The sequence below is a fragment of the Calypte anna genome, chromosome 2 (genome assembly GCF_003957555.1).
Source record: "Calypte anna isolate BGI_N300 chromosome 2, bCalAnn1_v1.p, whole genome shotgun sequence".
Classification (NCBI taxonomy): domain Eukaryota; kingdom Metazoa; phylum Chordata; class Aves; order Apodiformes; family Trochilidae; genus Calypte; species Calypte anna.
This window is the reverse complement of record NC_044245.1, coordinates 145,799,295-145,824,114: the sequence shown is the minus strand read 5'-3', so window position 1 is coordinate 145,824,114 and position 24,820 is coordinate 145,799,295. Positions and strand designations below refer to the sequence as shown.

At 42.4% G+C, this 24,820-nt stretch overlaps 1 protein-coding gene across 1 annotated transcript in view; it reads left to right on the top strand.

Moving 5' to 3' along the window:
- Window positions 1-24,820, top strand: part of COL22A1 (collagen type XXII alpha 1 chain) — a 208,414-nt gene that overhangs the window by 164,381 nt on the left and 19,213 nt on the right. Inside the window, exons 39-47 of the mRNA XM_030445839.1 lie at window positions 1,128-1,205; window positions 8,030-8,065; window positions 8,973-9,026; window positions 18,070-18,114; window positions 18,559-18,606; window positions 20,461-20,574; window positions 20,739-20,792; window positions 22,763-22,816; window positions 23,602-23,655. Of these exons, the coding sequence (XP_030301699.1) occupies window positions 1,128-1,205; window positions 8,030-8,065; window positions 8,973-9,026; window positions 18,070-18,114; window positions 18,559-18,606; window positions 20,461-20,574; window positions 20,739-20,792; window positions 22,763-22,816; window positions 23,602-23,655 (537 nt within the window). The remainder of the gene's footprint in view (window positions 1-1,127; window positions 1,206-8,029; window positions 8,066-8,972; window positions 9,027-18,069; window positions 18,115-18,558; window positions 18,607-20,460; window positions 20,575-20,738; window positions 20,793-22,762; window positions 22,817-23,601; window positions 23,656-24,820) is intronic.

Sequence of the window (24,820 nt, the reverse complement as noted above, 5' to 3'; positions counted from 1 at the left end):
CACAGGATGGTAAGAATCTTAATTGTGCATGGGAAAATACTGTTGAACTTCTTGGACTGAAATTACAGTCTTGAATAACAGATAAGGGATCTGCTGGAGTGTTTGAACTAGTCAGAATACATTTTCTATCACTGTCCTTGAAGTATTGTTTCTTTGTAATATATGATTAATTTAAGGAGACTGAAAGAAAAGGAGATATTGCCAACTGAATGGGGGGGAGCAAAATCCCTGAGTAACAATTTTTCTATCATGCTTCTATATAACTGGAAATAGTGTCATAATAAATAACATAAATAAGATTCATTGTTGTAAGTCTACTGCCAACATGAGACTGAATCTCACAGCTGCAATAAAATCCATAAAAATCTTATTTGACTTCTCCCTATAACAAAACAACAGACATTAAATTCCAGTATTGAAGCTGAATTCTTTCTTAACCCTCGGTCTACAATGTCTATTAAATGATTTAGAGTGGTTTCCTGTTCTCTATAAGTTAGGTTTTACTGTTGAAAATCCTGTTGTCTAGAAGTGACATATCTCCTTTAGCAGCACAGTCCTCTAGAGAGAGTGATAGAACTTTTAAATTATTTTTTTACCAAAAATTATTCATCCCTTTCTGTGAGAAGGACGATGTTTGTAAAGGAAAGAGAACATGAAGATGTAACCAAAAATCCTCAGTTCTTTCTTCCCTGCATAAATAATCTGTATTTAGCAGTGTTTGCAGGCATCTACCACAGAAACACAGAGAAAGCAAAGCATGTGATGGTGCTGAGTGTTTCCCCAAGCCAAGGGGGTGCTTGATGCACTACAGGCAACTGCAAATGCTGGAAACTGGATGTTGTGCATTACAATAAATTAAAATACCTGTAGAGGCTGTTTTCCCACTCAGTTGTGTTACAGGGCACACACTGATATTGTGTGGGTGCTCACAAAGGTGGGCTGGGGTGCTGTGAAGGGAATGGGCAGTTTTCTTGGCATGATGTGATGGCAACTGCCATGACTTGATGCCATTCCTCTGTGGGCCAGATCCAGCATGTATCAGTGTTCTATCCTGTTGTAAAAGCTGACATATTCCATCATGTTTTCTCACCAGCACATGAAACCTTTAACTTCTTCCTCTTTTTCAGGGTGAGAGGGGAGCTCCTGGCCTCCCTGGACAGCCAGGGGACAGAGGTGTGCCAGGAATTGGGCTGGCTGGACCCCCTGTAAGTAGCAAAATCACAAAATCACAGAATCATGGAATGTCAGGGGTTGGAAAAAACTTCTGGAGATCATCTAGTCCACCCCCTCTGCCAGAGCAGGTTCAGCTAGAGTAGGTTTCACAGGGTGGATTCCAGGTGGGGTTTGAACATCTCCAGAGATGCAGACTCCACCATCTCTCTGGGCAGCCTACTCCAGTGCCCTGTTACTCTTTCAGTAAACAATTTCTTTATGTTTCAGTTTAACCTCCTATGTTCCCATGTGTGACCATTGCCCCTTGTCCTGTCATTGGACAAAAATGAAAAGAGTTTGGTCCCATCCTCCTGACACCTTCCTTTAGATACTTGTAATCACTGATGAGATCCCTCTCAGTCTCCTCTTCCCCAGGCTGAACAGATACAGATCTCAGCCTTTTCTCATATGGCAGATGCTCCAGTTCTCCAGTCATCTCAGTGGCTCTGTGCTGGACCTTCTCTAGCACCTCCTGCACCTGAAAAAGATGAAAACCTACCCATGACCACCTGGGGAATTCATTGCTTGTACACAGATGGGCCAAGAGCTTGTGGGATGTTCTACCCTCTGAAGATGAAAGCTATAAACTGGCTCAGAGTTTGCCATGTCTACACATCTGTAGTGAGGTTTTCTTGGTGCATCCAGTTTTAGCTGACAGAGGAAGGCAGAGAAGTGCTGTGGGGGTGATTTACACCACTGGATGGTACCACTGATACCATTGATACTCCTGACTTTTCTGCCTCATCTTGACAGATTGACTGTGGATGTGAATGACATCTGTCCTGAGCCAGCAGGTTTGGTCTACTGGGCAGATGTAACCTTGCTGTTATTCTATTAGAAGGGACAAGTGTGACACACCTGCCTACATCAGTGACATAGTCAGCACTCTGATAGAGAAATGCAAAATCAGATTGCTTAAATTACTGAGTTGCATGAGAGCCATTGTCCCTGTGACATCCCACAAATATTTTGTTGGACCTCATCTATCTCTGTCCTTACCTGTTTACCAGTAGACCACATGGTTTATCTGTGAGTTTGCTCTGGAAAGTTTGGATTCTCATATCACTGAGGTCTGATCATTGCAGTACCTGTAATCATAAAACCATAGGGTTGGAAAGGATATTAAAGGTCATCTAGTTCAATCCCCTTGCCATGGGCAGGGACACCCTTGGCACTGGATCAAGTTGCTCAAGGCCCCATCCAACCCGGTCTTGAACACTTCCCAGGATGGGGCATCCACTGCAGCCTGTGCCAGTGTCTCACCACCCTGATAGTGAAAATTTTCATTCTAATGTCTGACTTAAATCTCCCATCTTCAACTTTTAAACCATCTCCCCTTGTTCTCTCACTACACACCCATGTAAAAAGCCCTGCCCCAGCTTTCTTGTAGGACCCCTTCAGATATTGGATCATTGCTATAAGGTCACCTTGGAGCCTCCTCTTCTCCAGGCTAAACAACCCCAACTTCCTCCCCCTGTTTTCATAGAAGAGGTGCTCCAGCCCTCTGATCATTTTAGTGGCTCTCCATGGGAGACATTCCAGAAGCTCTGTGTCCTTCTTATGCTGAGGACTCCAGAACTGGACACAGAACTCCAGGTGGGGTCTCACAAGAGCAGAATAGAGGGGGAGAATCCCCTCCCTTTACTGGGTGTCCATATAGCCCAGGACAGGGTCTGATTTCTGCAATCACAGCAGCTTTCAGCTCCTCTTGAGATGAGGGGGATTTGGGAGGGCTCTGTCTGTAGCCCTGCTCAGAGTCCTCCAAATGTACACTGAATTTCCAACTGAAATAAGTTTAGGACACAAAATTCTTTCCTAGCTGTAATTGCTAGAGGACACCTGAGACCCTGCATTCTTTTTGCATCTCCTGTAAGTGCCACCACACTGTGCCAAACACAGTCGATGTTTTCACGCTCTGGTAATCTAGATACAAGTTTCCAGTTGTAGTACAGGATTAGTACAGGAAATTACCTTGAAATGATGAGTCATATTGTTGTGCAGTAGTGGTTGACAAATCCAGCTTTCTGAGCTGTGTCTCCACTTAATATTTGCTTTTACCATGCTGAATTTTTACTAAGGTAAAGCATGGTGACTATCATAGCTTTTGTGATCCTCATGGAGTTATTGATGACTGAAGATTTGCTGGGTGTTATTTGTTATGGTTTATCCAAGGAGCAGTGGTGTTCTTGCTTTTCTTAATGTTTCATCATTAGAATTAAATTTTAAATGAAAATAGTAAGTTAGTACCTGGCTTGTTTGAAAGACACTAGGCTGTGGCTAGTTTTTAATTACTCTTCAAAGATTCAGTACAGGGATAGATGAGTTTACTTCTGCATACTGACATACAGATGACAAAGTTATTCTTCACTTGCACTTTAGATTCTGCATCTCCATGAACACAAATGGCTAAGAATTTGAATTCAAATGTTGACATCACTCATCTCATACCTGAAATTTATTTTATTGTTTGACCATTGTCAGGATGAGCAGCCACCTCCATACTACACTGTTCCAAATTAATTTTTATTTATTTACCTACTTCACTGAATACTTTTTTTACCAACTGTTATGATGGTTTTCTTCACAGTAGATTCATCATAACCTTAGTTCCAGTGTAGAGATTCTGAAATTTGAAAGAAACCCTGAATAACCTTGAATCCACCAGGCTTTCACAAAAACTGAGTCTGACAGAAAAAAAAATAGAGAAGACAGTGGAGCTTCTTCAGTGCATACATATTATGTGCTGAATTAAAGGTGTCAGCTTATACCCTTTTTAGCAACGCCACAAAATTGTGTGTATAATACTTTCAGCTTCAGAGCTAAGAGCTGACAACTGTTTAATTTGAGTCCTTCCTCACCCTATTTTTTCCTGTGCCCTTACCCTCTCTCAGGCTTTGCTCCCTGCATAAGACATATATATATATAGATGAAGATTTTTTTACTTTATTTGCTGAAGTATTTACTATTTACATAACACTGAGCCATAAACTATTAGTGGAGTATTTCTCAACTGAACCAGAAGCAGAAGAGGGGACTGCTTGGAGAAATAGAGTGAATTTCCATGTTTATGCTGAAGTTGCCTAATGGATACATGTGCTGCATAAGTAACAGGGTTTTGCTCTTGCTCTGCCTTGCCCTGTTTATGTAACTGTGGGTTCAGAATTGTGTATTTAGCCTTTGCCTGGGCAGAATATTAAGGTATCTTGTATGGAGGATGGTATGAGGAATGGTGAATTATTGTGCCTGAAATAGATACCAAAGAGAGAGGAGTCACAGTGTGAGCCAATTTATTCAAACACAGCCCCAGAGATGTGAGATCAAGCCTTGTTTTGGGTGTGTTTGGAATACCAGATAGACTCATCCATGCTTGATATAGGAACTGCATCACTTCTGTGGTATTCCTATAGAAGTAGGTATATACTACCTTATAGTAGCTCATGCTACTCAGCTGCACCTTTTAAAGTTATACCTCCAAATGAAGGTATATGCAAACCCACTGGATTACCTTTTTTGACCTCATTTAAAGAGCACACTGGTCCTGTGGGGTGTTCTTCCTTGTGTTGGAGGTAGCTGAATATGCTGGTCTTCAGGATTTTGGGGAATTGTCTTGTCCCATGCCAACAGATGAGAAGGTGCTGTGGTTATGTGCCCTCAGGTCCATCCAGTAGTGAGGCTGAGCACTTATTGCCAGTGGGCATATGCATATGCCATGCACACACATAAACATAGAATCATAGAATCATAGAATTGGCTGGGTTGGAAGGGACCTCAGAGATCATCGAGTCCAACCCTTGAACCACCGTTGCGGTTGCTAGACCATGGCACTGAGTACCACATCCAGTCTTTTTTTAAATATCTCCAGGGACGGAGAATCCACCACTTCCCTGGGCAGCCCATTCCAATGACGGATCACTCTTTCCGTAAAGAAATTCTTTCTAATATCTAACCTAAACTTCCCCTGGCACAACTTAAGTCCATGCCCTCTTGTCTTGTTGAAAGTTGTTTGGTAAAAGAGCCCAACCCCCACCTGGCTACACCCTCCTTTCAGGTAGTTGTAGAGAGCGATAAGGTCTCCCCTGAGCCGCCTCTTCTTTAGGCTGAACAACCCCAGTTCTCTCAGCCTCTCCTCGTAGGGTCTATGCTCGAGTCCCTTCACCAGCCTGGTTGCCCTTCTTTGGACCTGCTCCAGAACCTCGATATCCTTCCTGAACTGGGGGGCCCAGAACTGGACACAGTACTCAAGGTGTGGCCTCACGAGGGCTGAGTACAGGGGCAGAATCACTTCCTTGGACCTGCTGGCAATGCTGTTCCGGATACAGGCCAGGATACCATTGGCTTTCTTGGCCACCTGGGCACACTGCTGGCTCATGTTCAGCTTCTTGTCGATCCAGACTCCCAGGTCCTTTTCTGCCTGGCTGCTCTCCAGCCACTCTGTCCCCAGCCTGTAACGCTGCATGGGGTTGTTGTGGCCAAAGTGCAGGACCCGGCACTTGGCCGTGTTAAATCTCATCCCGTTGGAATCAGCCCAACTCTCTAGTCTGTCCAGGTCCCTCTGCAGAGCCCTCCTGCCTTCTAGTTGATCAACACTCCCCCCCAGCTTAGTGTCGTCTGCGAATTTGCTGATGATGGACTCAATCCCCTCATCTAAATCATCAATGAAGATGTTGAACAGAACTGGGCCCAACACTGATCCCTGGGGGACACCACTAGTGACCGGCCGCCAACTGGATGCAGCCCCGTTCAGCACCACTCTCTGGGCCCGGCCCTCCAGCCAGTTCCTAACCCAGCACAGGGTGCTCCTGTCCAAGCTGCGGGCTGACAGTTTTTTCAGGAGGATGCTGTGGGAGACGGTGTCAAAGGCTTTGCTGAAGTCTAGGTAGACCACATCCACAGCCCTCCCCTCATCCACCAGTCGGGTCACCTGATCATAAAAGGAGATCAGGTTGGTCAGGCATGACCTGCCCTTCCTAAAACCGTGCTGGCTGGGTCTGATCCCTTGCCCATCCTGCAGGTGCTGTGTGATTGCACCGAGGATGATCTGTTCCATGACCCTGCCAGGCACTGAGGTCAGGCTGACGGGCCTGTAGTTTCCTGGGTCCTCTTTCCGGCCCTTTTTGTGGATTGGCGTGACATTCGCCAACTTCCAATCATCTGGGATGTCCCCAGTGAGCCAGGAAAAACATGTACATACACAGAGGACAGTGCCATTGTCAGCACTCATGTGAACCTAAAAAGCACTCTCAGACACATGGGCAAGGATGCTTTGATCCCACCAATGAGGTCTGAAGACCACTAGTGGAATATATACATGAAAAATGGATCTTTCCAGCAGATGGTCTTGATCTGCACAGTACCCAGGCCTCTGCTCCCCAGTGTCCTCCCATTGCTGGCACCTGAACCTGTGAGTGAGCCCCTTGGGTTCAGAGCCTTGCAACACAGTTCCTGGCACCCAGACCTTTTCTACTCAGAAGTTCATTTGGCTTAAATCTTACTGAAATGCAACCACATGGGCTCAGTTTTAAGGGCTTACCCATGCTGAGGAGTGTTACAGATTGGCTTTAATGAAAATATAGTAAGTGGGGCAACATCATGCTTATGGACGGTTAACCAGTGGGGCTCCCCCGGGCTCAGTTTTTGGGCCAGTGCTCTTTAATGTTCTTACAAATGATCTGAATGCAGGAATTTATGGTCCCTAAGTTAGTTTGCCAATGATACTAAACTCTGAGGTGATAGTGGACTCCCTCAAAGGTAAAGAGACCTTACAGAGAGATCTGCATAGATCAGAAATCTGGGCAATCACCAGCTGTGTGAAATTCAGCTCCACCTGGGACAGAATAATCCTGGTTATACATACAAACTGGGGAATGAGAGACTGGATAGCAGCCCCATGGAAAAGATCTGAGCATTTGGGTTGATGGCAAGTTGAAAAGGAGTCAGCAGTGTGCTCTGTGTCCTGGGGTACATCAAGCATCCTTAATCTGGGCAAGGGAAGGGGTTGTCTCACTCTACATTGATCCAGTCCCACCTTGAGTGCTGTGTAAAGTTTTGGGTGCCTCAGTAGGAAGAAAACATCAAACTGTTAGAGTATGTCCTGGAGAGGGCAACCAAGTTGGTGAAAGATCTTGAGGGCAAGGCCCATGGCTGGGATCACTTGTTTTGTTCATCTTGAAGAAGAGAAGATTGAGGGTGATCTCATCATAGGTTTGCAGCAGAGGGGGAGGTTCTGATCTTCTCTCTTTGGTGACCAGCAAAAAGGTTCTTCTCTGAGAAGGTGGTCAGTCACTGGAACAGGCTCCCCAGGGAAGTGGTCATGGTACCAAACCTGTTAGAGCACCAGGAGCATCTGGACAATGCTCATGTTGACAGTGAGCATATGGTTGAGTTTTAGGAAGCCCTGTAAGGAGCAGGGAATTGGACTCAACTGTTCTCATGGGTCCCTTCCAACTTGGGCCATTCTATGATTCTATGACTGTGGTGACAAAACACAGGGCTCAGTCAGACAAGCATCCTGTTAGCACACAGCTGACCTCTCTGAACCCTTTTGTGCTTTTTTTTTTTCCCCTCACATTTTATCCTTTGTGATCCACTTGTATTTCTTTTTTCTCTGCCTTTGATCCTTCACCTAAACATCCTGCTATATTACACACTCTGAAAATTTCTGTGTGAGCAGGCTGTCAGACTTTCTGATTTTCCTCACCCTTCCTTGCCCAACTTTTGTTATTTTGGTACTTCAGGACCCACCTTGTTCAGCCAAGGAGAGTGTGTGTGTGTTTGTTAATTTTAAATGTTTTGATTGTTGCGTCTTCTCTCTTTGCAGGGCCCTGTGGGACCCCCAGGAGACAAAGGATCCTTGGTACAGTATGTCTTTCTAACTACACCCAGATTTTATGGGAAGGGGACAATCACATTCATTTTTTCACTTTCTGATTTCATGAAGGCATGTTTAATTAGTTTCTTTTAGCCCAAGGGTGGCAGGGTCCCAGGGTAGCTGATGCTCCAAAGCAGACTTGCACATTACCAGCTGCTTCTCTGCTATATTGAGTTGTGAGAAAGAGCTGATTGAGACTCTTGGCATGATGACAACTTTTACCTTACCTGTCAATATTCCTACAAAAGAAAGAATGATTCAATTTTTTAAAAAAAAGAAAAAAGTATTTCAAGGCATGTAACTCAAGGTACGCTGCTGATCCTTATAGCCAAGGCCTCAAAGGTTTAAAATACATCATTTTAAAGCATTTTTCTTGAATCTTACAGAAAACCTTGCATTTTGGTGTTGACCAAATACATTTAGTACACATGAAATTTTATAAGGATGCAGTCCATTAGTGTGAGACAAATACCTGTGTACTGTGGTCTCAATATACACTGGCATGAATTTCCAGCACAACAGCCAGTCCTAGGCAGTGTACTAGCTTGGTACTGAGGACCTTCTTTTCTTCTCTGCAGTCCTGTGCTCACTCATATTTTCTCCCTGTTCATAAAATTGCCCCCTAAAAAGAGACATCATTATTTTCCAATCAAGATCTGTGAGACTTCACTCTGGTGATGCAAAGAAAGTCCCTTGAGGCACAGAAATGACTGATACTGTGATAGCACAACGTGAGATTTATTTCTTTCTTAATAAACTCTCTCCTAGTTGTTGAACTGGTAGTTAATTTTGTTCCCAATAGCTATTGGGTTGAGGATTTTTTCTCTTCAGCTAAGAAGCACCTCATAAGTACTGTACACGTGATTGGGTTTGACTCTTCTCTCCCTACCAGGGTCCCCGAGGTCTACCTGGTATTCCTGGACCACAGGGACCTCCTGGGCAGGATGTAAGTAGAACAAAAGTGTACACATTGAGGAATGTGCCAATGCTTGAATGTAATTTCCTTAAAAATTGTCCTCATAGTCAACTGACGTCATTGAGTATTACTGGGATGGTCCAAGGGAGATGATTCACATAAGTGGAGATGTAATGAGTTAGGATGTCAGGGGGGGAAACAATTCTTCTAAGGAGGTTTGTCACAAGTGTTGGACTTTACCACTGAACCATTTTAAAATGACTGGAGAACAGACTTGACAGCATATGCAGGGGAGCAGTCCTACAGTGGAAAAGGATGATTGTTAAGTAGTGTAGAAAGCTCTTACAAGCTGTTGAGATAAGTAACCTGTAATATTTCTATGAAAAAGGGCAACAGCTGTTAAAAAGCTCTTTATTGAGTTTGTTTTACTGCTACTACTGTGCATGAGAGATGGCATTTTAAACTCTTGGTGTGTTGTCCTTGCTCCTGCCATCTCAGAGGGTGAATCATGCGGCTGAGGGATAGAGAAAAACACAGCAGACTCCCAGATGGGAACCTGACCCCTCTCACTGTCTGGCTTTTTTGCAGTGTTGAATTAGAAAGAGGAGAGGTGTTTGTTTTGTGGTTTTGTTTCTCTGCTGGTCAGCCAGCTCTTTGATGTGGAAAAAGTCCTAGAGGAAAACCAGCAAGGAGGGTCTGAAGATTTCAGAGGGATTCATCTTTGGATTTGTGGCTGCTGAAGGAATGCTGTGGGTTGGGGGCAGTGGCCTTTTGCAACTCCCCTTCTCAGCTCTGCTTTGTGGTGCTGTCATGCCTGAAATGGGTACATGTTTTCAGGAAATTCATGGCAAGTGATTTTCAGCCTATGTGGCTTTTTTGACACACAGTAGCTAGCCCCCAAGGGGTGTACTTTCCTATGGGGTGGATCTGCTGTCCTCCTGTAGTGTTTGGAGAAGAAGATCTAGTTTTCTTCCCATATACTTTATCCCAAGACACAACTGATTATGGCCATAGTATTCTTCCACAGTCCATTATAATAGGAATGGTCCTTTGTCTCCAGCCCCCCTGTGAATCTGAGCAACCAGAAATTCAGGATTGATTGTGACCTGCTGACTGCCCCTACATCTCCTCACCTGGTCTCAAGATTTTTAATTCAGAAGTTTTAAACAGGAGAACCAGTAGATGGGTTTATTACAACTGTATTGTGTTAGGAGAGTGACAGAGCCAGCTTTTCTGAGTCTTTCTGGCTCTACTCAAATCAGGATTGACTGGGCAGCTCTTGGAGAGGCAGTACTGCAATCATTATATCTTTTTTCCCTACAGAAAATTCCCCAAATAGAACCATTTCTTAAGGTACTTACAAAACACATCCTTTTTCCCAGTGTTTTAACTGCACTCAAAATATCTTTTAGGAACTGGTTGATCACCTGTTGACCCAATTCTCCCTCTGTTTTAGGAGTGCAAACCCAACTGCAGAGCACATTCCAGCATTTTTGGGGATAGCAGTAGGGATGCCTGTCTCTACAAGATCCTGCCTTTGCAGTTTCTTCATCTCCACTTTCATTTCTGACTAGTACAAGAGATTTTTTTTGTTCTGCATTTGCACTCTTTTATATCAGCATAGTGTTCATGTAGGTTTTTGAAGCATGCCCATTTTTGTACTCTGTTGTGTTTAAACAGTGTGTCATCAGTTAGGAAAGCTCCAATTTGAATTGCTAATATGAATTTGCCATGCAATTCCCAAGCCATTCAGTGGCAATAGCCTTAATGACTTGCTACAATGTCTTGTTTTTTTGCTGTGCTCTTTGCAAATGTATTCCTTGCTTCTTTGAGACTGAATAATTCTTTTAAATCACATTTACATATACTAGGCTATTCTCTGCATTATTTTTTTCCAGTTACAGATTCATCAGATGCTCTTGGAAATATTTACTACAAGATGCTGAGTTCCCTGATACTGCAGATCAGATTTACAGTTGTATTCGGGGAGATGGAAGAATTAATACTTCTTTTGCAATAGATTTGGCCAGAATTATCATGGGTGCATAGTTTTAGTTTCTTCATTATTACATTCTAGCTCTCTCTAGTTCCCTAAAAACATGTGCTATATTTTCTGCAATAGTACTGCATAGGAACACCTCTTGAACCATCTGTTGGCAGCTTAGTTAAGTATCAAGAGTATTCTGTGTGGTGGTATTTTATTAAAATTTAGGTTTGTAAATCCTTGTCTAGGTTTACAATAGAGTTGTGCTGGCTTGGCTTTGTTCTGTTCCTCTTTGCAAAGGCTTAATATTTATTTGTTCTCTAGAGTTCAGTGTGTCCATAAATCCCTACAGATTCTCTTCTTCGGGGACAAAGCTGGGACATATTGTCTTGTTCCATATAAATTACATTTTTTTCTTTAAATTTGCAATTTATTTTTTTTTTTATTAACTAAAGCTTCAGTTCTTAAAACCTGAAAAGTGCTTTCTCTAGGCTTTTTTGTGGTCTTTATTTTTCGCTATAGTAGGACTAATTTGTTTCCTAACAGGACTAGTATATATTGGGTCTACCTGCTTTTGGAAAAAAAAAAAATTCCAAATCACAGTCTAAGCTGTCAATATTCCTCTATCTCATATTAAAACTTTATAGCTTTGGGTACCTTCTTTCTGAGAAATTGCCCAGTTTCATGTTCTAAGTTACAAAAAATATTTCTACATGCTAAGTGATGTTATTATGTTCATGGCCACCTCCTCCAGACCAGGTCCCTCCTGCTTGGCCTGTGGTGCCCAGGTGGAGGGATGCAGCTGCTGCTTTCATGCTTTTAGATTCAACCAGCAACAAAGCTGCACATGAATCCCAGAGATGCAGACATGGACACACAGATTGCCACAGACATGGTGATGCCTTCAACAGCACCAATACTTACAGGATTCACAGACAACATAATAACCCTGCACTTGGGTCACTACAGCCCCAGCAATGCTATGGGCTTGGGGAAGAGTGTCTGGAAAGTGACCATTGGAAAAGGACTAGGGGGTGTTGTTCTGCAGGGGATGAATATGAGCCAGCAGTGTGCCCAGGTGGCCAAGAAGACCAACAACATCCTAGCTTGTATCAGCTGTAGTGTGGCCAGCAGCACATGGAAATGATTGCCCCCTGCACTTGGCACTGATGTGCTTGTACCTCAAATAGTGTTAATTTCTGTGCCCCTCACTACAAGAAGAACATTTAGGTGCTGGAGCAAGTCCAGCAAGTCCAGTAAAGCTGGTGAAGGGTCTGGAGCACAAGTCTTATGAGGAGCATATGAGGGAACTGGGCTCAAAGAAATTTTATTGTTCTCTATAATGACCTGAAATGAGGCTTTAGTGAAGTGAGCTTTGGGCTTTTCTCCCTAGTGACAAGTGGTAGAATGAGAGGAAATAGCCTCAAGTTGCTTGAGGAGAGGTTTAGATCGGATATTAGAAGAAACTTCTTCACTGAAAGGGTTATCAAACACTAGAGCAGGATGCTCAGGGAGTTGACTCACTATCCCTGGAGGTATTTTAAAAGACATGTTGATGTGGTGCTTAAGGCTATGATTTAGCACTGGATTCAGCTGTTAGGTTAATGGTTGGACTTGATGATCCTAAGGGTCTTTTCCAATCAGAATTATTCCATGATAAGCACAGACAGCCAGGCCCCCTGCTCTCTTCAGCTGGCAGGAGGTGACTGGTGTTGGCACACACACACAGAGCACTCGAGGTTCATACATGCATTTGCAAATCCTTTGAGCAATGGCACAGCCCCTCTTCCCTGGAACCCCTGCCCAAATCCCAGCCCCCCTTACCCATCCCATGGTTCCCCTATTTGCCTGCTATTTGCTCACTGCAAATATACAAAGCTTGTCCCTCATGCACCCCACATTTGCAGTTCTCCAAGGGCATACAAGCATGTATCCATTGCCCACCTGATAACCCAGAGTGGACCCAAGTCCTCCTGCTTATCACTTTGTCCAGCTTGAACTTTTCCAATGAACACACAACCACACCAGGACTAGGGAAGATGCAGACACTTGCCCCATCCCAACTGGTACCGTACCAGACACACAGGCTGGTGGTCCCACACGAGTCACCAGTGTGGAGCCCCTCACTCACATGACCTGAGCAGTGGTTTTGGGAACACAAGCCACTTCTGCCTCGGTGGCTGGGGGTTAAATACCTCAGCACGCATTTCAACCACTCACTTCAGAAGCTGACTGCAGAAGCTCGGGGAACCTACATCCCCCAGTCTGACTCCAGTAGCTGGAACCAGTTTTCACTCACAGATACACGGAATCATAGTATGCTTTGGGTTGGAAGAGACCTTAAGATCATCCAGGTCCAACCCCCCTGCCATTGGCAGGGACACCTCCCACTAGAGCAGGTTGCTCCAAGCCCCATCCAACCCAGCCTTGAACACTTCCAGGGCTGGGGCATCCATGATTTCCCTGGACACTGGACAGCCTGTGCCAGTGTCTCAGCACCCTCACAGGAAAAATTTTCTTCCTAATATCTAATGTAATCTAAATCTACCCTCTTTCAGCTTAGAACTGCCCCCTAAGCCCCCCCCCCCATCTTAACTGTTCATGTTCCTGTAAAAGTCTCTTCCCAGCTTTCTTGCAGGCCCCCTCCAGGTAATCAAGGTTACTATGAGATCTTCCAGAAACCTTCTCTTCCCCAGTAGCTCACACTTAGTCCTTGCAGCACACATCCATATTATGCAGAGAGAAAGCTGATAAAAGTTTTATATGAAGATATAAGATGATAGGACAAAACATAGTGTTAGGTGCAGGGTTCAGCCAGACAAGTTCACTGACTAGCCCTGTTTTACATGTTACTGATCTTTTTATACCCTTTTCTGTCTACTCTCTTGTTTGTACTCCTCTGCTCCAGCTTCCCTTGCACATCTCCTCATGCATCTCCATGGCTCTACCAGTTCCTGAACCCCTCCCAGTTCAGAATCCCTTTGGTTTACAATCTTATTACTTGGAAAGTCCAGGTTGGTCTTCCTGGAATTCCCACCTGTGGTTGCTTGATAGTCCAGCAGTGTGAGTGGCAAGCTTTGGTTCTTGTTATGTGTCTATGTCTTGGTATGTTTTGTTTCTTATTTCCTCATTTTCCCTTAGTTTCCACATAAACAAGGTCTCAGACCAGATAACCTTGCTAGGAGAAACCTTCTCAAACCCCTCCATGCCTTCATCAATTATTGTGACTGTCCAGGTTCGGTTCCTACCACTGCCTCCCTTCTTTGCTGGTCAGGTTTGGGCCATGATGGTGTCCTCCTTATTTTTCCTAGTTGAAAAAAGTCCTGGACCAGCTTTCTCCAAGGGGACAGACACTCTTTTGCCAAATACTCTAAAGATACACATTTTTCAGGAAGCATCCACTCCCCTCTGTCTGTCAGATGAAAGACAAAATGTTTCTGTTCCACACACCTACTTAGTTCCCTTAGATTAGAAAACAACAGAATGAGACATTCTCTTATCCTACTGTTAGCAGTGAGGTCACACATTTAATAGGCTCTTTCTGTATTCTGATTATGATAATTTCAATTAACATAAGCACTGAATTAAACACTTTTAAATTATGTTAATTATTTATAACTAAGTTCCAGTACTACCAGGAAGTTAATCTTCCTTTGCATTCATTATCATAATTACAAAAACGTTGTGGATTCATAAATTGCTGCCATCAGATCTGAAAAGCAGAATTTTCTGTTTGGGGTTGATTTTCCCATACCCTCAAAAGGGCAGTTCCAGGAAGCCTTTGCATTTGTTTTAAGGTACATACAGCCCAAACCACAGGACACTTATTAAACCTCTTATACTTTTCTTCCTGGGATTTATAACCTGCTTAAGCTACTGCATTTCAAGTTTAATTTTTAAGTCTTGTAATAAATCTTACCCCACCAAACCCTATGTGACTGGTTTCCTCATCCCATTTATTTTATTATTTTATTATTTTATTATTTATTTTATTTTATTTTATTTTATACATCACTTACCTTAGCATCATTTTTCAGTGTATCATCTGCACAAGTTCCACCAGTTCCCAGTCAGAGACCATTCCTATGTGTCTGATTTTCCAGACTGACAGACAGAGCACCCTGGATCCTGTGGTACCTCCTCACTGCTGACATCTTCTTCCTGCACTGCTATGCTGTGCCACTCATTGCATATTCTACTTTGTGCCAGCCACTGCTGGCTGCAAACTCCTGACAGTCTTCCAGTGTTCCTGACACTGATTATTAGTTGGGTCTGTGCATGTTTCCATATTGCATTTGTAACGTTTCTTTCAGTGCCATGCAGGGAAGACTCTTTCATGTTCTTTTTTTATGTTCTGGCTTTCTCTTTTCCAGTTTCTTCCCCTATTAGTTAGCTTGTCAGGTGCAATTATTCCCTTTCTGTCTTCCAGCATTTTCATTCTACTCTGAGCAATGTTTGTAGCTTGACCTTTGTTGTCAGCCTTTTCTAACCCCAGTCCTCTAGGGGCCTACAGACATCCAGCTGGACTCTGCTTCCATGAGCCTGAACTCTGATGATGCAGCACATGGAAATGCCATCATCCTCTATTTGATATGTTCATTTCAGCTCACACAAATATTTTTAAAGAATACACTTTTTGCAGACTTGTACCTTTCAACTGTTTGATTTTTCCTGGGGATGCAGTGGTTTGCAGATGTCAGCCATGGCACACAGCTTAATTTCTTATCCAGCCTTATTTGCACCTTGTTAAAGACATCGTAAGCTCCACATCATACAGTGCTCAAGAAAGCAAGTCCAACCTTTTTTGCCTCAAAGCAATCTGATACCATGTGGATATCAAAGCCATGCTTCAATCTTGCCTAGGATTTCAGTTTTAGCCACTCCCTTCTTGTGTGTCATTTCTCATAACTAAGGAGGAAAGGAAATATTTCCTTATATTATTTAAATATTCTTCAAGTGCTCAAGGTCCGCTACTAGTACTATGTCATATTGAAGATCCCTAAGCAAAATCTGCCAGTCAGGCCTATGGTGGAAACAGTTTATTTCTAGTTACATTAATAGTCAGCAAGAAAGACACTTCTGAATTGTCTTTTCTGTGTTGTTTTCTGATACAGGATGATTCTCATAGCTCTAATCTTTACACCACACTCCTTAAAGGAAGTGCTGTGTGAGTCTTCCCCAAAAAAAGGTCTGGGAATAAAAGTTCTGTGTAATTGTTATTTAGACAACCCTCTTCCCACTTGCGGAAGTGTTTGAGAACCACAGTGATGAAGATGCTGAAAGCATGATCTGACAACTACCACCTGTGAAAGAGAAGAAACTTTGGGAACATCCCAGTCTTCTACATTCACACTGCTGCTCTGTAGAAGAAGCAAAACTATAAATGGTTGCTATGTTCCCTTATATTTTCACAGTTGTCCAAGAAGACATTTGTGGGGAATGATGAGCTAAGAATTTTCTTCACACCTTTTCTCTTGATCCTCACCTGCTGAGGGTTTAGTTCCTTGGGAAATAAGCTTTAGTCCTTGGGCTTTAGTACCACTTCAGTTCCTCTTTAACTCCACTTCAGTTCATATTTAATATTCACTTCCTAGGAAGTCAAGGTAACTGAAGGATTGTTGTTCACCCAGGAGTTTTTAGTGTAGACATAGAAAAATAACAATCAATAAATTTCCCACTTTCTCTCTCCTCTAGCAAGAGGTAAGAGATCTTAATTGAAGTGAGATACAAGGATGAAATTTCAAGTTTACTCTGTACTATAATTGTGATGTAGCAGAGTATCATGACTTTTCCTGCATGTGCTGAAATCATTAATCCCCAGGCAGCAGCATCTGATTTTCTGCATACAACAAAATGATCTGATTGGAGACCAAGGATCAACAAGAGACAAGGTGATTGGCTGAACGCCTGGTCCCGTTCCTGGCAAAGCAGTTGGCCAATTTTTAAAGGAGCTTTCCAAGTGGAAATTTTGGGTCATGTCAGAGATTCCCTTAGGTAAAACCTCCTGAGCCTACCCCAATTGAAAACCACTGCTTGTATCTTTGATGTGTTGATTAACTTCCTGGGTGGGGAACCATCCCAGAAACTTCTTCAAGTGATTTCTCCTTTAAAATTGAGAAAAATCAAACCCAGATAAGACGTTTTTAAATGGTCAGTGGAAATATTTCCTGCAGCTGCAAAAATGGTAAAGTAGGACAGCCTTTTGTATGTGGTTAGGAGTTTGAAGATATTTTGTGTGTTCTTTCAGGGACTCAATATGGATAAAATATGCATATATTTGAGTGATGACACATGGTGAAAACAGGGAGGTACAGGAATTTAGCAGAGAATTGTTTGGGGAAATCTCACCCACTCCAACTTAAAACATCACAGCAAGGATCCTTGCAATGCACATTTCTGTCACCATATGGAAAGTGACCAGCTGTCCTGTTCAAAAGATTTGGTTTCCCATGTGAGCATTACTTTATGCAAAGTTTCAAAAATCTTCTTTTTTGAAATGTTATGTTGGTTTTAATTAACAAATTAATAACCTGTTAATGACAAGCAAGAAGTGCCCATGGGGGCAGAGGGTGTCTCTTTTCAAAACTGTGACTTCCTGGACCTTAAATTCTAAGGATGCTGATCATTTCTATACCTTCATCTCATGAGAACTGAAACCAATACACCCCCACAAACAAACAAACAAACAGGCTCATTGCTATTTCAGGTGCAAGGGACTTGTCCACAAAGTACATGCAAAGCAGGGTCTTAACTTTGCATGTTACAGGAATCTTCAAGGATTTAAACAACCTTCTCACTGTTGCAATTCATAGTGTTTGCTGTGACCAGCAGACAAACTAAAGCAATTTCAGTCTGTGTGTGACCCAGATGAATTTAACAAGGTCACACAGTGTGATTTAGGAGGGTTTCAGAGGATGGTAAAGTTGCAGATATTTAAAGGAGTTTCCTGTTTGTCTCATGCAAGGAGCAGTGGTGCTCACTGCTAGAAACTAAAATGTGTGCTTATCCAGAGAAGTCAGTAGAATGTGGAAGCATCAAGGGGGTTATTCCATGATAATTTCACAATTCTTTCTTTCTCTTACTCTGTAGGGTCTACCTGGAAATCCAGGGGAAAGAGGACCTCCTGGAAAACCAGTATGTAACTTCACTTCTATGTTTCATCTTCCTTTAACTCAGTCTCCACCTGGACACCTCACCTCAAAAATGCATTTCAGTGCATTTCCACTGCTGCTCTTCCCAGCAGAGCAATTGGAAAAATACACTGAGAAATACTAAGGGGTTATGATAAAAATAGCCATCACTGAAGTAATGCATTCAGAACAGTATGGAAATAACTGGATATTCTGCATGTAAACAAAAGCAAACATTTTAAAGGCCCTTTCTTAGAACCACTATACAGTGCCCTCATCCCAGGTGTGATGAAGGGCATTGATAATGAAGGGCAGAAGTATGTGTCTGGCCCAGTGAGCCCTAGTCAGGATGAGGGAAACCAATGAGAATCTAAGCATGTTCAGGAAAATTTTGTATACCTTGATGCCTTTTAAAATTGCCTGAGATAATGAATTTCTTATTCCACAGGGTTCTTCACCCCCTCTCTCTCCAGAAGACATAAATCTCTTAGTGAAGGTAATCAGCCTTTAACAATTGTGGGAGCTTATCTGTACATTTGATTCATACCTGACTAACACTCTGTGATAGGAAAGTGACTGAGCTACAAGTGCAAAAGGTGCCTTTAAACACTGTGTTAAACCTTGAAACTTACAGGTCTACTTGCCACTGGCATTGGGACAGTAGAGCACATGCTGGAGATGAAAAACCAGTGCCTTTTGACCATCCCAGCAGTGAAATGACCTACAAAGACCTTTATAAAATGATGGATGTTACAAAAGCTCTTTCTGAAGCATGCACTCCCAAAGAGAAATAAACATTGTCAAGATGTATTGCCTAAGCCAGAAAATGGAAACCATTTAAATAAAACGTCTGATTTTTCATGTATACCTTCAAGAGTGACTGGTATGCTTTTGAGCTGTGGGTGTGAAGCCAGTTGGCATAGTGCATCTAAAAGGATGCAGGTAATTAGCCCCAGATGCACCCATGCTTCAAAAGTGATGATCTGTCTGTCTGCTTTTACACTCCACATAGAGAGTTGTCTGGGAAATAAGTATTCAATAGGTCCTGACTGCAAAATCTTTGTAGATTTACATGGGCTGAGTTGGGAGACTTCTAAGCAGCCTTGGAACATTGCAAGAAATCTGTTCTTATTGATTAAAAGAAACTAAAAAATTGCCCTTTTAAACTAACCCGTTAACAAAAGGATCACTACTTTAAAAATCACTACTGTGAAATGGCTTCACTGAAGGAGACAAATATTTTCCTGGAGATATTATTTTATGGTATTATTTGGCATTTCTGATCAGGACAATAGCAGGACACTGGTATGGGTACAGGATGGCATTTTGATGATGTTCCTTTGTTTTCTTTCTTTTATTACCTTCTGGTTAAACACACTCATATACCTCACATAGTCTTTCTGCTTGGTACTTTTTCACTCCACACTTGGTACAGATCTATATAAAGCAGCACCTTGAAATCCCAGATTAGGGATTTCTGTCTTTCTGAGTGTTTCTCAGGCACTTACATTGTCTGTAGGTAACTGTGCCTGAAGGGACTGAGACTTGGAAAGACAATTTACCCCACAATTTTTCAGCAGAGTTGGGTGTTGGAGCAAGGACTCCTAACACTCAGCCTGATGTTCTGTCTATGCTGTCTCTTAGAGGCAGGATTCACTGATGGGAGCCTTCCTTTGAAATGGAAATGTCATTCCCATGGCATTTAATTTCCTGAGGATTGTAGGAATGTGAAGACTACTGAGATGATGCTTCAAAGAGTTTTGGAAGGAAGGAGGTAGTAATTCTCCATGACAGAATTTGGCCAGGATATTATGATGTTCTTTTTGTCTTCACAAACTCCACTGGATGAGTTCTCCTTGGTCATGCTGTCTGTTGAATATTTTACCTTGCAGAACAACCTTTCTGACACTGTGCTGCACCTGGGCTTTCCATAGCAATCTGTCCTCTGAGCAGCAACCCAGCTCTTTCCGAGGGGTATAGGCACAGTTTTTTAGTTGTCTTCTGTCTTCAAAGCAAAGTTGGTTTTGACAGTCTGTCTCTGCAGCTCTGTGTCCTCCCCACTGGCAAGAGCTTTTGCTCGATTTCTCAATCCTGGATGATCATTCAGGACATGTTCAGCTGGAGCTGATAGGAAACTCCCATGGAAATGTGTGTGAGCTCAGCTGTTTTCCCTTGCTCTGCTCTCATTTAATGGGTTACTTAATGCCCTTATTCCAGTTCTGTAAGGCAAAGTAACCCAGATTCTACCCAGTATGGTCAAACTGCCAAGGCTGTATTCATGATTGGTGTTGTAGGGTCTGCTAAGTGCCTTCAGTCTATCCCTGATTTATTTCTCCGTGTTCTCTCCTAGGATGTGTGCAGTGAATGCCCTCCTGGCCCACCAGGACTGCCAGGTATCCCAGGTTTCAAAGGTGATAAAGGTATCCGAGGACCACCAGGTAGAGATGGCCAGGATGGGAAAATGGTAAGAGAGCTGGGGAAGTGACTGCCTTGGGATGTGGTGCAGCCTTGTTTTTATTATATTTTTATATTCTTAATTTTTTTTTCCATCAACAACCTACAGAATCTTTTTTCAGATGTCTGTGGGGTCAATGGACTAAACTAGTGTTTACTTCTTCTGCATTGCAGGGGATTGCTGGCCCCAGAGGTCCTGCAGGCCCACCTGGGCTGGATGGCCCAAAGGTTGGTTGTTTTTTTTCAGTTTTCTAATGAAAACTTATTTGTGAATAGTTAGTACACTGAATCAGGATCTTGGTGGCATCCATCTCTGTGTAAAGAGGTAGGACTGACCTGCTGGGTGGGCCATGTACTGGCAAATCACTGGACTGCCCAGTTACCCACGTGAAGACTCTGTCACTTAAATAGTGTCTTTTACCATCCCTTTGTTCACACACACACAAGTGAAGGACCTGCTTCTTGATGTTAAATTTCGTTATGATAGTATTTTGATAACATAAGGAATTGAAAATAAGTTTCAGTCCAGATCAGTTGAGGAAGATGTTACAGCCTCAGCAGTCACCACCCTGTCTGTCCCTCTCCTCTTTGAATCCTATATGATTGAATCATTTAAATTCAGGGTGAAGTTTACTGGGCTCCATATACATTATCTGCCATGGTCATTTTATCCACCATGTAGATAAAACCATGTGGATTCTGCATGCTTATAGGAAGAATAAGCACTCTATAGGAAGAACTCCTTGTTTGAGTTTCCTTCTGCCTAGTGGTCTAGAGACATAAACAAACATAAATCTTCCAATGTCTGAAGGATTCCAGTAATTACACATTTCAAGCATTTCCCATGAAGAGGTCTGTCATCAGTTTGTTCACAGTGCCAATGCCTGGTCATAATCAAAACCTTTATTACTGCTTAATGTGAAATAAACCAAAAGAAATCAATGGGGGGAGAGATAAGGTGATTTCTTGACAGACCACAGTTCCCTCCAGGCTTAACTGCATTACTGACCTGTCTAAAATAGCTTCTGCTATTTTATCATCTTTGCATTTGCACTTATTAGTGTAAGACAAGCTAATAGAGGTTCATGAATTAATTGTGTCTCTTATAATTAAAAGTGTGATGGGGAGAGCAGTAGCATCTCAAAAGTAAATATAGGGTTGATTGAAATAAAAGTAAGTTCCAGGATAAGATTTGCAAAAGAATTAGTAACCCATAAGGACAAGAGCTGGCAGAAATATCAATCTGAAACATACTGTGTCTGCTGCTTTGAGAAAGCAGAGATTTGAGCATCAAAATGGATTTTTAGGTGAAGTAACAGAATCATTTTTAAACTGGGCACATGCATGTAATAAAATCAAGTAATTGATAGTCTAACTCCTAGCCAGTAAAAAGACATAGTTACAGAGTTTACAAATTTTGAAGAAAATATTACAAGACTCCTGAGAAGGTGCAAACACAAAGACAGTATTTGTGACTCATTTTGAAATTAGGAGGATCCTTGCAGTGAAAGACCCAAAGAGCTCTGCTCTTTTGACAATGTAGTATATTTTTCCAGACCAACACCATCCAAATTAGTATTAGGTCCCATTCTGAAACAGAGCACTAGAACTGCCAATCTTTGCTCTTGAGCAGCTTCATGCCTTCTGGCACTGTGAATTACTCTTTTTTTTTAATTAATGAATAGCAGTCCACCCTTCCCCACTGGTCTCCCAGCTCTCAGGAGGCAAACCAGAGTATTAACGGGCGGGGGGGCGGGAGGGGGAGAGCACTTCCTGGGTATGAATTTTCTGACCACACCTTATCAATGGCTTTTTTATTGCTGCTGTTCCTCATACTGTGGATGCCTGTGTTGTGCCAGATGATTCCTTACCAAGATCTGATTTAGTGAAGTTGTTAACATCCTGTCTACTTTATAAGGATGTGTATGTCCTCTTCATGTCCATGAGAATACAACACAATAAAAGAGGAAGTTCTGGGGCTTCTCAAAGGCCATTCTTCACATATATTTCTGGCTCCAGGATTGGTAGTGAAAGTGTAGGGAAGAAATTAAGAGGAGGGCAGGCAGGACTCTGTCCTAATTTATGATTTTTATGCTCAGATGTCCAAGTGTTTTATGGAAAGGGCGAAAAAGCTGATACAATAGTAAATCTAAGTGACTTTCAGTGGTTTGGTTTGGTTTTCTTCTTCATATTTTCAGGGTGCTAAAGGAGACCGTGGTATGACTGGGGATGCAGGAGAAAAAGGTGAACAGGTAAAAACAGTGTGTTTCCCAACTGTGCCATTGACTGTGAGTGTTTCTTATCAGTAAACCCTGTGTTACTGGCATAGAAATGTCCTTCAGAGAGGCAGAGGAGGGAGTTCTTCATCTCTGATAAGCCTCAAATAGGCTGAGGAGTGGAACTGTAGCAGTTCTCCACAGACTTCTGTCCCCATCTCTAATAAACACCCCCATATAATCTGTTCCCTCACCTCTAGATGGGTGGCATTCAACTCCCAACATTCCTCAACCTCTCATAATTTCCCCAAATAATGCCAAGGAGGAGGACAGGTGTCTTTGGCATAAAAAAGACAGTTTGTCCTAAAAACTAAATGAAGGTCACCTCTTTTAGGAAGGACTGAGATGCTAAAGGGAAGAGGAGAATGGACTAAACTAGAGCCAGCTTTCATGGTTAATTTTGCCAAAGGCTGAGTCAAAGGCTGAAGGTGCAAATCAGCACCTCTTCAATCAGATTTGTAAACAAGTTTGCTTTTCTGGCTGATCTCCTGCCTTATGCAAAACCACAATATCTGTTTTCATCTGCCATTAGCATAGATTGAAGTATACATTACTAAAAATACACCTTAAATCAAACTATGTTTTCTGAAGTGTATACTTTGAAAACCAAGGTTTTGCTTTAAAAACCCACAGTTTCCTATAACCAGTTCTCTGCATATTGTCTTAATTTGCTGTTACCTCACAATGTTAAAACACCAGTTAACTTTTATATAATTAGAGATGTGAATAATAGCTAAAGCAAGTCTCTTTTCATTCTGCAGGGCCATCCTGGAATGCCTGGCTTCTCAGGGGCTCCTGGAAACCCTGGTCCACCTGTAAGTTCCTCTGTTGCAAAGAAGATTATTCTGTATTTTCCTTATGAATAAAGGTCGTTTCAAGCTCCATAGAAACAAAGGACCATTCCTACCTTCTGTGCCTTGCATTTGCATTTTCCAATATATGCATTTCCTGATGGTCCTTTGAGTCCCCCAATCATGCTAATTACTATTTCATACATTGGCCACTTTTCAGTTATTGCTTCAACTCACTCTGTAAATGGATGCCAGGCTTCAGTGTTGTCTTTATGCAAGGATGGGATCATGAATGCTCTTCCCCATAGACTACTTAGTGGCATTTGTATAGGTGTCTTCTTATATGTGGAATAAGTTGTCAACCTAGAGTCAGAAGATAAAATAATAATTTTAATTCTCAGTTTTACACAGCTATGAGTCTGGATTTTCTCCAATTTTCATAACCTTTTTGAATTTAAAGGTCTCTTACATGCATACTTCCCCATTACATGCTTTCTCCTTAGTAGTAGCTCTACTCTCCACAAATACCATTATGCTTCTTTGTATTTAGAAAGGGGGAACACATGCAGAAGCAGGGCTGAAATAACTTGTCTCTCCTGCTTGTGCTATCACTGCTTACACCTTCCAAGTGTTGGGACTCTTCCTGAGTGAAGGACTTTTCTTTGCCCACAGCCATCACCACTCAAATTGCTGCCTACAGCAAAGTTTGGCTCTGCCAGGCTGAGGATGTGCAGCCTTCATCTCCATAGGGGATCAGCACAGGCTCTTCAAAGATGAATTTACATTGGACTGACTAACTGACAAGATGTACCAGAAATTAGGATTAGTTTAGAATTCTCTTTCCAGATTGCAACAGTGCCTAAAGGATGCTGAATGCTTTGCCCCTGGGACAACATGTGGACCTGCTTTGTGGGCCACAGGCTCCCATGGGCATTATTTTAGGAGACAGTAGTAAGACAGACACATTTGCTATATCTGTTTTAACCTCTTACTGCCACATAGGGTTATTCCAGTAAGATTAAAACTCCTAAAATTGGCCTGTGATACTATTGGAATAGACTCAGAGTCAGAGGAAATGACAAACTAAAATTATTTTTGTCAAGGCAGAGCAAAATGTTATGTAGATTATTTTTCTTCAATTTTTGATCACTTTTCCCCCAATCTCCACTGACCCATGGCTTCAGGGTTT